This window comes from Setaria italica, chromosome IX (assembly GCF_000263155.2).
Source record: "Setaria italica strain Yugu1 chromosome IX, Setaria_italica_v2.0, whole genome shotgun sequence".
NCBI lineage: Eukaryota > Viridiplantae > Streptophyta > Magnoliopsida > Poales > Poaceae > Setaria > Setaria italica.
In genome coordinates, this window is record NC_028458.1 from 11,377,482 (window position 1) to 11,390,145 (window position 12,664).

General features: G+C 46.9%; 1 protein-coding gene across 1 annotated transcript; it reads right to left on the reverse strand.

The window, feature by feature from the left end:
* Positions 1-7,311: 7,311 nt before the first annotated feature.
* LOC101756496 lies at positions 7,312-9,714 on the reverse strand. The gene has a single exon (XM_004986320.1). The coding sequence runs from the start codon at positions 9,712-9,714 to the stop codon at positions 7,312-7,314; it is 2,403 nt and encodes an 800-aa protein (XP_004986377.1).
* Between the last annotated feature and the right edge of the window lie 2,950 nt (positions 9,715-12,664).

A 12,664-nucleotide genomic window follows, 5' to 3' on the forward strand; every position in this document is an offset into this window, starting at 1 on the left:
CCGGGGGACGACGACGCGCAATGGGGGACGTCGACGGCACAATGGGGGACGACGGCGGCGGCGGACGGCGAGGGAGGCGGACGGGCGGCGACGGCGGAGAACGCGCGGGACTTGGCGAAATTTGGCTAATTGTGTAACTGGCGGGGGGTAGAAGGAAGTACAGTGCCTTTTACCCCCCCCCTTTTATCCCGAAGAAAAATAGGAAAAAAGACCTTTTGTCTCGGGTGCTAACAGCAATCGGGACAAAAGGCCCCCCTTTTATCCCGGTTGCAAATCCCGGTTGCAACGGCACCCGGGATAAAAGGGTACGTTCGGGCGGGAGACGAAACGTACCCTTTTATCCCGGTTGCCGTTTGCAACCGGGATTTGCAACCGGGATAAAAGGGGGGCCTTTTGTCCCGATTGCTGTTAGCACCCGAGACAAAAGGTCTTTTTTCCTATTTTTCTTCTCCCGCCTGTTTTTTGGAAATGGATTTTATTTTATCTTTTCACTACATTTCAGGATGAAAAACAAAACCTTCACAGATTTTGTACATGCAAAAATATATTTAATTAACGAGTAAATTGACAATAAGTATGAATTAATCATTAATTCTATACCAGTTCATTTAGCCTGTAAAATATTTATTTTACTGCATTGCTGTGATCAAGAAATTATTCAATTAAATTATTTCAATGCGCAGAAAAATCCATGTTAAATGTTCATGTTTATCTAAAAAATCTTCACCTAACAAATTTAATAACACATGAAATCATACATAGGGTAAATTACAAATTGTATCAATTAATACACAAAGGTCATGTACATTTAACGCATTACAATACAACGTTGTAAAATTTCTTCTTCACGAAAGTTCCTTGATCATGATCGCGGCGTAAGTACGGAGCCTTTTCTTTGGATAGCAGGATGCTTGGATCAACTTCAACGGCGAATGGAGTCATGCCATCAAACTGATCATAATCATCTGATTGGTCTGTTTTATCCTCGACTCCCACGATTTTTCTTTTACCTGGAAGAACTATGTGGCACTTTGGCTCCCATGTCTCTTCTGGATTCCTCTTGGGTTTGCTGCACATATCCTTCACATAGAACACCTGATGCACATCATTGGCAAGTACGAATGGGTCATCACTGTATCCAGTCTTGCTCAGATCTACTATTGTCATTCCGTACTTATCTTTGGTGACGACAGTTAGCTTCACCCAATTGCAAAGAAATAGAGGGATATACAGCGGTCCGTATTCGAGTTCCCATATCTTCTGTATGAAACCATAATACGACTCCTTGCTATTATTTCTGTCCATGGCATCTATGCGGACACCACTATTCTGGTTCGTGCTTTTCTGGTCCTGGGCTCTCGTGTAAAATGTGTAACCATTTATCTCATAGCCTTGGAATTTGACGATTGTGGTAGTAGGTCCCCTGGCTAACCAGGCAAGCTGTGGGTGAATCTCAGAGTTACCCATAAGTTGTTGGCGCAACCAGGAGGGAAAAGTTTTCATGTGATGACGGGTAAGCCAAGTATCGGATTTGGTCGGGTTTTTGGAAGCTACCATCTGCCTGTGCTGCTCGATATACGGAGACACAAAGGATGACTGTTGTAGAAAAGTGTAGTGTGCCTTGTCGAACAAATCAGTATCATTGCTCAAACTTGATTTCCTTCCAAGGGTGCCCATTCCTCGGAGTCTCCCCTCGTGGCGTGAAGTTGGAACCCCAATCGAGTCAATTGAATCAATAAAATCAACACAAAACTCGATCACCTCCTCTGTTCTATATCCCTTGGCGATGCTTCCTTCTAGACGGGCACGATTAAGAACATAGTTTTTTAGGACTGCCATGAACCTCTCGAAAGGCCACATATTGTGCAGGTATACAGGTCCGAGAATACCAATCTCTTTTACTAGGTGAACCAGTAAGTGCGTCATAATATTGAAGAAGGATGGTGGAAATAACAACTCAAAACTGACAAGACATTGCACGACATCGTTCTGTAGCTTTGATAGCTTGGATGGATCGATTGCCTTCTGCGAAATCGCATTGAGAAACGCGCATAGCTTTACGAGCGGCAACCGGACATTTTCTGGTAGAACACCCCTCAGTGCAACCGGAAGCAACTGGGTCATCAACATGTGGCAGTCATGAGCCTTGAGATTTGTAAACTTCTTTTGTTTCATATTTATTATTCCCTTTATATTCGAGGAGTACCCAGACGGGACCTTCATACTATTCAAGCATTCAAACATGCTATCCTTCTCTTCCTTGCTGAGAGTGTAACTGGCAGGACGTAAGTAGTGCTGTCCATTATCTCTCTTTTCCAGATGTAGGTCATCTCGTTGCCCCATGGCTTTCAGGTCCTGTCGTGCTTCCAATGTATCTTTTGAGGTTCCATGTCGTGCTTCCAATGTATCTTTTGAGGTTCCATAAACACCCATGAAGCCTAGCACGTTCACGCAAAGATTCTTCGTCAGGTGCATCACATCTATTGCGTTGCGAACCTCTAAAATTTCCCAATAAGGTAGCTCCCAAAATATTGACTTTTTCTTCCACATGGGTGCATGTCCGTTATCGTCGTTCGGAACAGGTTGGCTACCAAGTCCCTTTCCGAAGACTACATATACATCCTTCATCATCTCGAACACACGCTTTCCATTACGGTGTGCAGGTTTTTTACGATGGTCTGGCGCCCCTTTGAAATGCATCCCGCTCTTTCTCAGCTGGTGGTGAGCAGGGAGAAATCGACGATGACCCATATAGACGACCTTCTCACAGTGCTTCAAGTACATGCTGTCTGTGTCATCTAAACAGTGGGTGCATGCCCGATATCCCTTATTTGTCTGTCCTGAAAGGTTACTCGATGCAGGCCAATCGTTGATGGTTACGAACAACAGTGCTCGTAGATTAAAGATCTCTTGTCTATCCTCATCCCACACACGTACACCTTCTTCCTTCCAAAGTTGTAAAAGGTCATCAACCAACGGCCTTAGATACACGTCAATGTCGTTGCCGGGTTGTTTTGCGCCTTGGATAAGCGCCGGCATCATAATGAACTTCCGCTTCATGCACAGCCAAGGAGGAAGGTTGAACATACAAAGGGTCACAGGCCAAGTACTATGACCACTACTCAACTTACCGAATGGATTGAATCCATCAGTGCTTAAACCAAACCTTATGTTCCTTGCTTCACTTTCAAAGTCTGGGAATGTTCTATCAATTGATCTCCACTGTGCCCCATCTGCGGGGTGTCTCAGCATCTCATCTTCCTTACGGTCTTCTTTGTGCCATCGCATCAACTTAGCATTCGCCTTGTTCCTGAACAAGCGCTTCAAGCGTGGTATTATAGGGAAATACCACATCACCTTCGCGGGAACTCTCTTCTTGGGAGACTGCCCCTCGACATCACCAGGATCATCTCGCCTGATCTTATACCGCAGGGCTTCGCAGACGGGACAAGCATCCAATTTCTCGTATTCATCACCACGATAGAGGATACAGTCATTAGGGCATGCGTGTATCTTCTGAACATCCAATCCGAGAGGGCAAATAATCTGTTTAGCTTCATATGTTGTGGACGGTAATTCATTATTCTCGGGAAGAATCTTCTTGACAATGTTCAACATCCCCTGAAATGACTTATCGGACACACCATTTTTTGCCTTCCATTGCACAAATTCTAGTGTCGTACCTAGTTTTTTATGGCCCTGCTGACAACCTGGGTACAACAATTTTTGGTGATCATCTATCATGCGCTGCAACTTTGCTGCTTCCTTCTCAGTTTTGCAATCTCTGTATGCATCTCGTATCACCTGACCAAGGTCATCAGTAGGGTCATTTTCTGCAAACTCATCTTCATCAGCCTCGCCCATTGTAGTACCTGCAAAAGCTTGGCCTGCAACCCAGTCCGGAATGGTGTCATCTTCCTCCTCCTCCTCGCCATCTTCCATTACAACCCCTAGTTCACCGTGCTTGGTCCAAACCAAATAGTTAGGCATGAAACCGTATTTAAACAAGTGGGTGTGAATAGTCCCCCAGGAATCCTTTGAATACTCCTTCCTGTTATTGCATTGGAAGCATGGACAACATACGAACCCATTCTCTGGCTTGTTCGCTTTTGCCACTTCGAGAAAATAATGCAAGCCATCAATAAACGCCTTGCTCTGCCTGTCTGCATTATACATCCATTGCCGGTCCATCTGCATCGTATTACGCATGAAAATGGATTACACTTCACAATGGATTACGCGTGAAAATCGATTAAAGATCCAAACAACATGGTACAATACAACAACATGAAGATCCAAATACACATATTTAAATTAAAGTCCCAAACAACATGATACAATACAACAAGCCATCCACTGGTTATTATCAAGGAGGACTTTAAGCATCCTTGGACGGTGAAGACGAAGGTTCCGCTGACCTAACCTCATCCTTAGGTTTATTTGTGCCGCCAGAAATGGTAGTACTAAGTGGACGTGAAACACCCGGGACTGAGGGTGGAGCATAACGACCCGCGGCAACAGCTTCTTCATGACGTTGCTGCAAATAACGAAGCATTGCTTTTTCCAGCGCGCTCTTTTTCTTCGGCTTATGCTGAGGGCCAACTATGATTGGAACCTTACCATAATAGTAACCACGATCGCCCCCACCATCACCACTTCCTCCAATAGCAAAAGCCATCTATGTACAAAAATTATTATCTTAACACTGCATAAGTTGTTCAACTTGAAGACCGTGATCATCTCGCGAGGATGTCCTCAACTGGGCGGCACCGGTATTCGTCATGAAAGAGGTTAGATGCTACGGAAAAGGGGACACGGTCACGATGTCCGTATCCACTCTTTCTCGTAGAATCGAACCTCCTTCTTGACATACGTTGCTGCTCGGCGGAAAACATCCTCGGAGAGATGAACACGGTATGCAAGTTCAACAAGTAGCAGAAGTCATCTATGTACAAAAATTCTTTCCTTACCACTACAGAAGTTGTTGAACTTGAAGACCGTGTTCATTTCACGAGGATGTCCTCAGCTGGGCGGCACCGCACTTCGTCATGAAAGAGGTTAGATGCTACGGAAAAGGGGACACGGTCACGATGTCCGTATCCACTCTTTCTCGTAGAATCGAACCTCCTTCTTGACATACGTTGCTACTCGGCGGAGAACATCGTAGCAGAAATGAACACGGTATGCAAGTTCAACAAGTAGCAGAAGTCATCTATGTACAAAAATTCTTTCATTACCACTACAGAAGTTGTTGAACTTGAAGACCGTGTTCATTTCGCGAGGATGTCCTCAGCTGGGCGGCACCGCACTTCGTCATGAAAGAGGTTAGATGCTACGGAAAAGGGGACACGGTCACGATGTCCGTATCCACTCTTTCTCATAGAATCGAACATCCTTCTTGACATACGTTGCTGCTCGGCGAAGAACATTCTCGCCGAAATGAACACGGTATGCAAGTTCAACAAGTATATGGATTTAAAAAACCATATTGAATTTGATAAGATAAACCGTCTAGACAAGGTAGCATCATTTTTAAACCACTGCAATAATGCATACTATATATGACACATCAATCTCCCTAACATTCTAGCTCAAAATACCTCTCCATTTTTCTACTTCATCATCACATTGTAGCAAATAATCTTTCCATCTCCAAAGCATAAATCAAAGCATAACACGAGGATGAAGTAGCAAACCTTCGCAACACTTGTGTTGGCTGAGTCAAATTCCCACGAAAATGAGGGAAAAAACTTCGGGCAGCACCTCCCTTGCTTGGGCACCACCGGAGAGTAGGTGAAGCTCAGCTCTCTATCAATGTGCTGGACTGGCTCGGGCTGGAGGAAGAAGAAAGTCTCTGTCTCGGGATATAGTGGGGGATGAGTTTTTATCCCGGTTAAAAACTCCAACCGAGACAAAAGGGAACACCTTTTGTCCCGGTTGGAAGTTTAGTCCCAGTTGGATCCTCCAACCGGGATAAAGGGACACCCTTTTATCCCGGTTGGAGGCACCAACCGGGACTAACCTTTTTATCCCGGTTGGTGGCTCCAACCGGGATAAAAGGGTTCGGTTGGATTCTCCAACCGGGATAAAAGGGTCCCGCCACCGACGCCCCCCAGCTAGCCGTTGCAACCGGGACTAAAGGGGGGCCTTTAGTCCCGGTTGCAATTACCAACCGGGAGTAAAGCTCCCCTCCAATTTTGCCTACCCCGGCGCACCCCCTTTTGTCCCGGGCCAACTTTAAACCGGGACAAAAGGGGGCGGATCGAAAGCCAATTCTCTACTAGTGATAGTTCGTGACGGTGAACAACTCTCACAAAAATTCATTTTCCTATTGCACGAAACCTTTCCCTGGAGGTGAGCAACTCTCACGAAAATATTTCCTGACGATGAACAACTCTCACGAAAATTTATTTTCCTGTTGCATGAAAATATTTCCTGATGGTGAACAACTCTCACAAAAAATCATGGAAATAGCACAGAAGCTGCCAGGAACCTTCATTTTCGTGACTACTCCACCCCGCGAGGGTGGAGGCACGACGTCAGGTGGGGGTGCGGTGTCAGGGGGTGGAGGCGCAGCGCGGCGTCGGGTGGAGGCGCAACGCGGGGGGTGATGGTGCGGCGTGAGGGGGTTGAGGGCGGCGGGCGGGTCTGGGGATGGGGAGGCCAGGAGAGGGTGTTAGGGTTTTGCTAGAGGTGCTGAGGTGGGCCGAGCCTTGAAAAAGAAGCGCGTGGCTTTTGGAAACAAGCGCGGAACTTGGAAAAAAAAAGCGCGACGCACGAACCTGAAAAAATTGACGCCACCGCATTATTTTCGTGGCGGGATATCAATTTTCATGAGAGTTTGGAATAACTTTGTTTTTGTGGCGGTTCATAAAGCACCTTCACGAAAATAATGGATTTTCATGAGGGTATGTTCGTACCTCCCAGGAATATATGTTTTCATGGCGGTTTGTGTGTAGCCTTCGCGAAAAAGACAATTTTCATGAGGGTTTATTCATACCTCTCACGAAAATCCTGAACCCTCACGGAATCTCCATTATGTGGTAGTGTATACATTTTCCAGTCCATTGTAGGCAGCATATTATTTTATATTTATTCCTTTAAAGTTCGTTTGCTGTCAAATTAAAGCCCGTGGCACAAACAAATACTCGACAAATGATTGGCATCATTATATTCTTTATTTTTTTTACAAATAGTAATGCATTGACATGATGCTCACACAAACGAAAGCCATCACAGCACAACACGCACGCGCGCGCGCACGGGATTTCTGACATTGCCGAACGAACCGCGAAGATCTTATTGTTGACATTACGCTGGATACAGCGTAGCATACGTGGTAGTCCGTGCCCTTCGTTTCCTGGCCCTCTCAGATAACATAGGCGCTGGGCTCGGAGGCGCTGGTTTCGGTTCATCAGGCCGTGCACGTGGAGGCTCTGGTTTCGGTTCAGGCTGTGGAGGTAGTTCAGACCATGTTGTATACGATGGGAGATCATCTGGAGCTGGTTCAAGCCAAAGCCCTGGTGTATGTAGTGCTGGAGGTGGAATCGGACGCGGACACGGAGTTGGATAGTCTGCCTTCTTTTTCTCCTCTTCCTCTTTCTTCTTCGTCCTTTCCTCTTCACCCCTTTTGGGGATATAAGTAGTCCTGTCACTTGTTTGATCGTTAGTTTCCCCAATGCGAAACAGGCCAGCGTGCTGCACCATAATCCACACGATGGTGGTGAGCTCACCGCCGCGGCTGAGTTGCTTGGCGTGGGATTCCCTGCTGCACCGTGTGCTCGCGTACATGAGCTTATCCACCCACACGTCGAAGACGAGCTCCAGCAGTTGATGCATGTGCTCGTCGTGAAACTTCAGCAGCTCCATGCCAACTTCGATTCCGTCCAGCATAAGCAGGTTCTTGCCATCGCGCTCGCGCCGGCTCCGGCCTTGGTTCTCAAGCGATTCCTCGTGCAGGGCCATGGCAAGCTTCTCTCTCCTGGCTCCAAAGCTGCGGCCATTGCTCTCAGCCTCGCATGTCTTCTTCCATTCTTGGCCCAAAGCTCTGAAGGTATCCTCGAACAGGCTTCGGAGCACGAGGCCCGGTAGCATGTGTGGACGCGCAGCTACCAGGAACATCAGGTACTCCGACAGCACCTCGATCGCCTTCACAAGGGGTCCTGTGGTGAGCGGCTGGTCAGTGCAGTACAGGAAGATGCAGGTGCCAATGTGCCATACGAGGACGTCCTCCTGGAACTCACGCCCGAAGTTCAGCTTGAGCTCCAGGTCCTTGAGTTTGCTTTTGTCCGGGAATTTCCTGACAGCCACGTGACCCCAGCGTGTCGTGATATCCACCATGTCGTAGGCATCCTCCGGGTGAGTTTGGTAGTCCTTGGACAGCGGCAACCTTTGCTTTATCCGTTGGAACAGCATCTCCTTGACATCTTCTTTCTGGCACCCGAATAAGGAGGTCAAGAACTTGTGGCTGCTCGTCGAAGGTACCCGATCCGAACCATCAGCACGACGAGTGCACTCCTGCAGCAAGTTGTAGCGCCCAGTGACGCCCGACCACCTCCTGTAGCTGGCTGGATCCTTGCCAAAGACTAGCCAGCACGGATCCAGAGACGCCAGGATGCGATGGAGCCGGCGCCACCTTCCACTGCAAACAACTTCGTGCTGAAGCCAAAGCAACTCCGGTGGCTGAGCTGTCAGGAACGAGTAGGTCCAGCTGGAGCCCAGTGCCCTCACCAGCCATAGCACATCCAGGAGGAAGGCAGTGGCCAGCATGATGTAGGTGAAGCGGACGTCGGCCGGCTCCAGGCCATGCTCCGGGTAGGCCCAGGTCCAGAACAGGGAGGCGGCGGCGGCGGTGGCGACCGGCGAGATGAGGCGGAGCAGATAGCCTTTCCAGGTGTGGACCACGGCCGCCTTGGTGTAGAGGATGTCGTACATGAGGGAGAGCTCCATCTCCACCACCTTGAAGATGCCCTTCCACTCCAAGGAGAAGATCTTGACGCTGGTAGCATAGCCACCGCCGGAAGAGTCGTCGTCGGCCGGCATGTGGACGGAAGAGTCGAACATGGCGCGCTTGCAGAAATGGAACAGCTTGTGAGCATACAGCAGGGCTTGCTCGTTATCGACTCCTCTTCCGCTTGAGGATACAAAAAGGTCCATGTGAGACGACGACATGCCTTCGCTCGAGCTCCGCATGTTGCCTAATTTGCCTTGGTACAATGCGCACGCCTTCTCGGCGTACTTGGCAAGAGCCAGCAGAGCCATGACGACGGAGGCCGCCAGCAGAGCCCTGCTGCCTCCGAGGTATATGTAATTGTACAAGGTAAAGAAGACTCCGACGAGCTGCGCGCAGATCTCGTAACATTTGCGCTCTGAGAGCTGGTTGTCCTCGAGGGCATAGGCGGTGATGTTGTCCGGGCCGCCCAGGTGCAGCAGGAGGAACGGCGCCCAGAACGCGATCAGCTGCTGCTGCCGTGACGGCGACGCTGCGTCATCGTCTGTGCCGGAGAGGGACAGGTCGCCCAGGGCGTACGTCGCTGTAATCTCTGCAGTCTGGTAGGCCAGCCACAGAACGCCGCGCTGCCAGCGGGATGTGCCGTGCCGGCGGCTTCTGGCGAAGACGACGAGGAGGACATGGGCCGAGAAGCTGAGGTAGCAAGTGATCCGGAGCCCCCATGTGGTCCAGAACTCTGACACCCGACTCAGCGATGGGGCCATTGCTGCCGATCTCGACCTCGTACATCAGCTAGCTGCACACAGCAAAAATGAGAGCATTCATACGTCTCTCCTGACGATCGACAACACCTTCGTGCAAATTTGACAAGTAATCATAAGTAAGAGGAAACAAGTTGTTAGAATGCGTACCAGCAGGCTGGTCAGCCGATGCGAGTACTACCATCCATTATTCATGCTCGTATATGGAACTGCACCATTCCTTTCGTTGCAGATGTGAAGAAACAATGTCCTGGTGGGCGTGGCTGGGTTTACCTTTCCTTTCATGTCCTTGGGTAGGTTTATTAGGCTTTATGCTCGAGTAGCACAAGGCTAGCTACCTGAGTACATGCTGCTAGTACTCACCAACTAGCAACCACTAGGAACCAATGGTTTTCTTTTTTTCATTTTCGAATAGGTAAAGTATGCTAGCGGTCTATAAAACTTGTTCCGAGGTATCAGCTAACTTCTTAAACTATAAATTTGCATATTAGTTCTCTAAACTTGCTACATGGTTCACTTCGACGTCCAAACCTCTCTAATCAGTATTGATTTGCTTGCATATCCAATGCCACCAAGTTTTCCAACTAATCATTAGAATTATTCAGTTTTTCACCCATTTTAACGGTCATTTTTGCTTAATAACTACTACCTCCATCCCAAATTGTAGGTCATCGTTTTGATATTTTAAGGTTCATATATAGTTTTCTATGCACATAGATATACGCTATGTAAGGTACATAGTAAAAGATGTAAATTTAAAAAAGTCAAAATGGCCTAACAGTTTGAAATCGTAGGGAGTAGATAAAGTGTGATTTGATGTGTCTCCAAAACTACATATTGTTATTTGTATTGCATTGCGTATGAAAATAAAGTTTAGGTCACAACGACAGCGTGTAGTAAATAGAAGCCCGCTAAGAAAATGGAGATGGCGCCAAATGACATCGAGAGCCCATTATCCCTTCTGCTAGCTTTGTAGCTTTAGTGCAGGTCCACATGGCCACTTCGTTGATTGCTCCAGTATTTATCGGTTCAGATTCCTTTTGCTGCTCTGAGTACTTTGTTTAATAATACAGCTTAGTTAAGTATTGTTTCTATCCCCACCTCTCACTAGGTTTTGCCTCGTTTAAATTAAGATTATCAACCACGCATAAAAATAAATAAATTAAGAAACAGTTGGCAGCCACTACATTTTAGACTTTTCTAGGTACATATATTTTGTTATGTATCTAAACAACCTTATATTTATGTGCATAACAAAATGTATGTATCTAAAAAATCAAAATGACATAAATTTTGAAACGATAGAGTACAACATAGGAGAACCTAAGCCACCCACTACCGAGTGATTGGTGGCCTTTTTTACATATTATGGATCAATGAGTAGAGGTAGCCTAACGAATCGATTTAAGGTTAGCACTAGTTGGTAACATGCACTCACATGCTCACTTTGATGTGTTTTTTGTTTTCATTCCAAGTCTCGGGGCAAGAAACATTTTGGAGGTCGTCTTTAAGAAGATTTATAGGAAAAAAAATCACCAATAAAAATGCTATGATATGGATGCATGCGTGGTAAAATGCATGGGCCAGTCCAGGAAAAAAAACGACGGCCTATAAAAAAAGCTGATGTGTACTGCAGAGGAGCGGAGGACCCTCTCCTAGCGGCTTCTTGCATGTGTATGGCACTACTTTCCTTTCATCTGTGCAAGACGAGAAGTATCTTTCCGCTTTTGTTACACTAGCATAATGCCCTTTCCAAACCTGAATCCCGCTTTCAGCTTCTGCATGCCCAGTGATTGATCGCGCTCGCCACAAAAAAATAGATACAGAGGGTTACATGCATAAAACCGTCCGCATCACCTATCACGATGGAAAAATACATATATAATAATCATATATGCATACATGTATACCAAAGTTGTTATACGATCGATGGGTATAATTTACTAAAAAATGAAGTGACATTGTTTCTGAAACCAAAGTCGTTACCAAGGAGATGGGCCGTAACAATAGATACAGACATCGGCCTGTATTGCACCGGGCCGAATCCTCCTCCTCGTGAGCATTGACTAATCAAAGCCCAAAGGGTTTACCGAGCCGGGATCACAAACATAATCTTCCGTGCTGGCACGTCATACTGTCACGCCCAGCGCTTTCAAAATGATTGGCTCCAGGTACTCGTTCTATCTTTCAGGTTGCACTACGGTTCTTTCTGAAACCTATCTGCTGCATCATTTTCCCTGCGACTACGGCATAGGGATGTCACTAGGTCGATCCAAAAACTCATCTAAACAAACAAATATGGGTTTCAAAGAAAGCAAAATAAACAAATTTCAGGAATAGACTTCAAGCCTAGTGTTTTTAATCTCAGTTTTTCTGAAAACCTTGTTTTAAGTGCTTTATGCTGTAATGGTGGTCTAAGTGCTGCTTCTTGTTTATTTCTGTGCCTGTAAACATTCACTTGTGAATGGTTGAGGCAGGATGTTTTATCCTTAATTAAAAAAAAAGACAATGGCCCAGAACTACCCGTCCCGTCCGGTAGAGCTAGGCACGATGGACTGCCACTGCAACGTGTTCACGATGAAATTTCCGTATGACAAAGCACCTGAAGCTCACACACATGGACAGATAATTCCCATACATGTCGGCATGTCGCCACAAAAGCTTCCTTTGGTCAGTGGCACCTCCTGCACTGCACAATTGCCCTCCATTCCATCGTGTAACGAGCTGAATCCATCGTTTCGTTTCAGTTAAACGGAGTCCACATGAAATCGGGATCCAGTTTCTCAAAACCGACACTTAGTATAGCTAGGCGACGAGGAGGCTGTCAGCCGCCGCATCAATCCCATAGGCCGCTTCCATTTGCTACAACTCCTGTCCATGTCAGAGATACACTTTGTTGCCTGTCCTGTCCTGAAATAACCTCATCATCATGCTCTTTCTGTCAGTCCATTTG

Bases quoted from the DNA above. Each gene is read 5' to 3' on its own strand.
- LOC101756496 (XM_004986320.1), bottom strand. From the start codon at position 9,714: ATGGCCCCATCGCTGAGTCGGGTGTCAGAGTTCTGGACCACATGGGGG.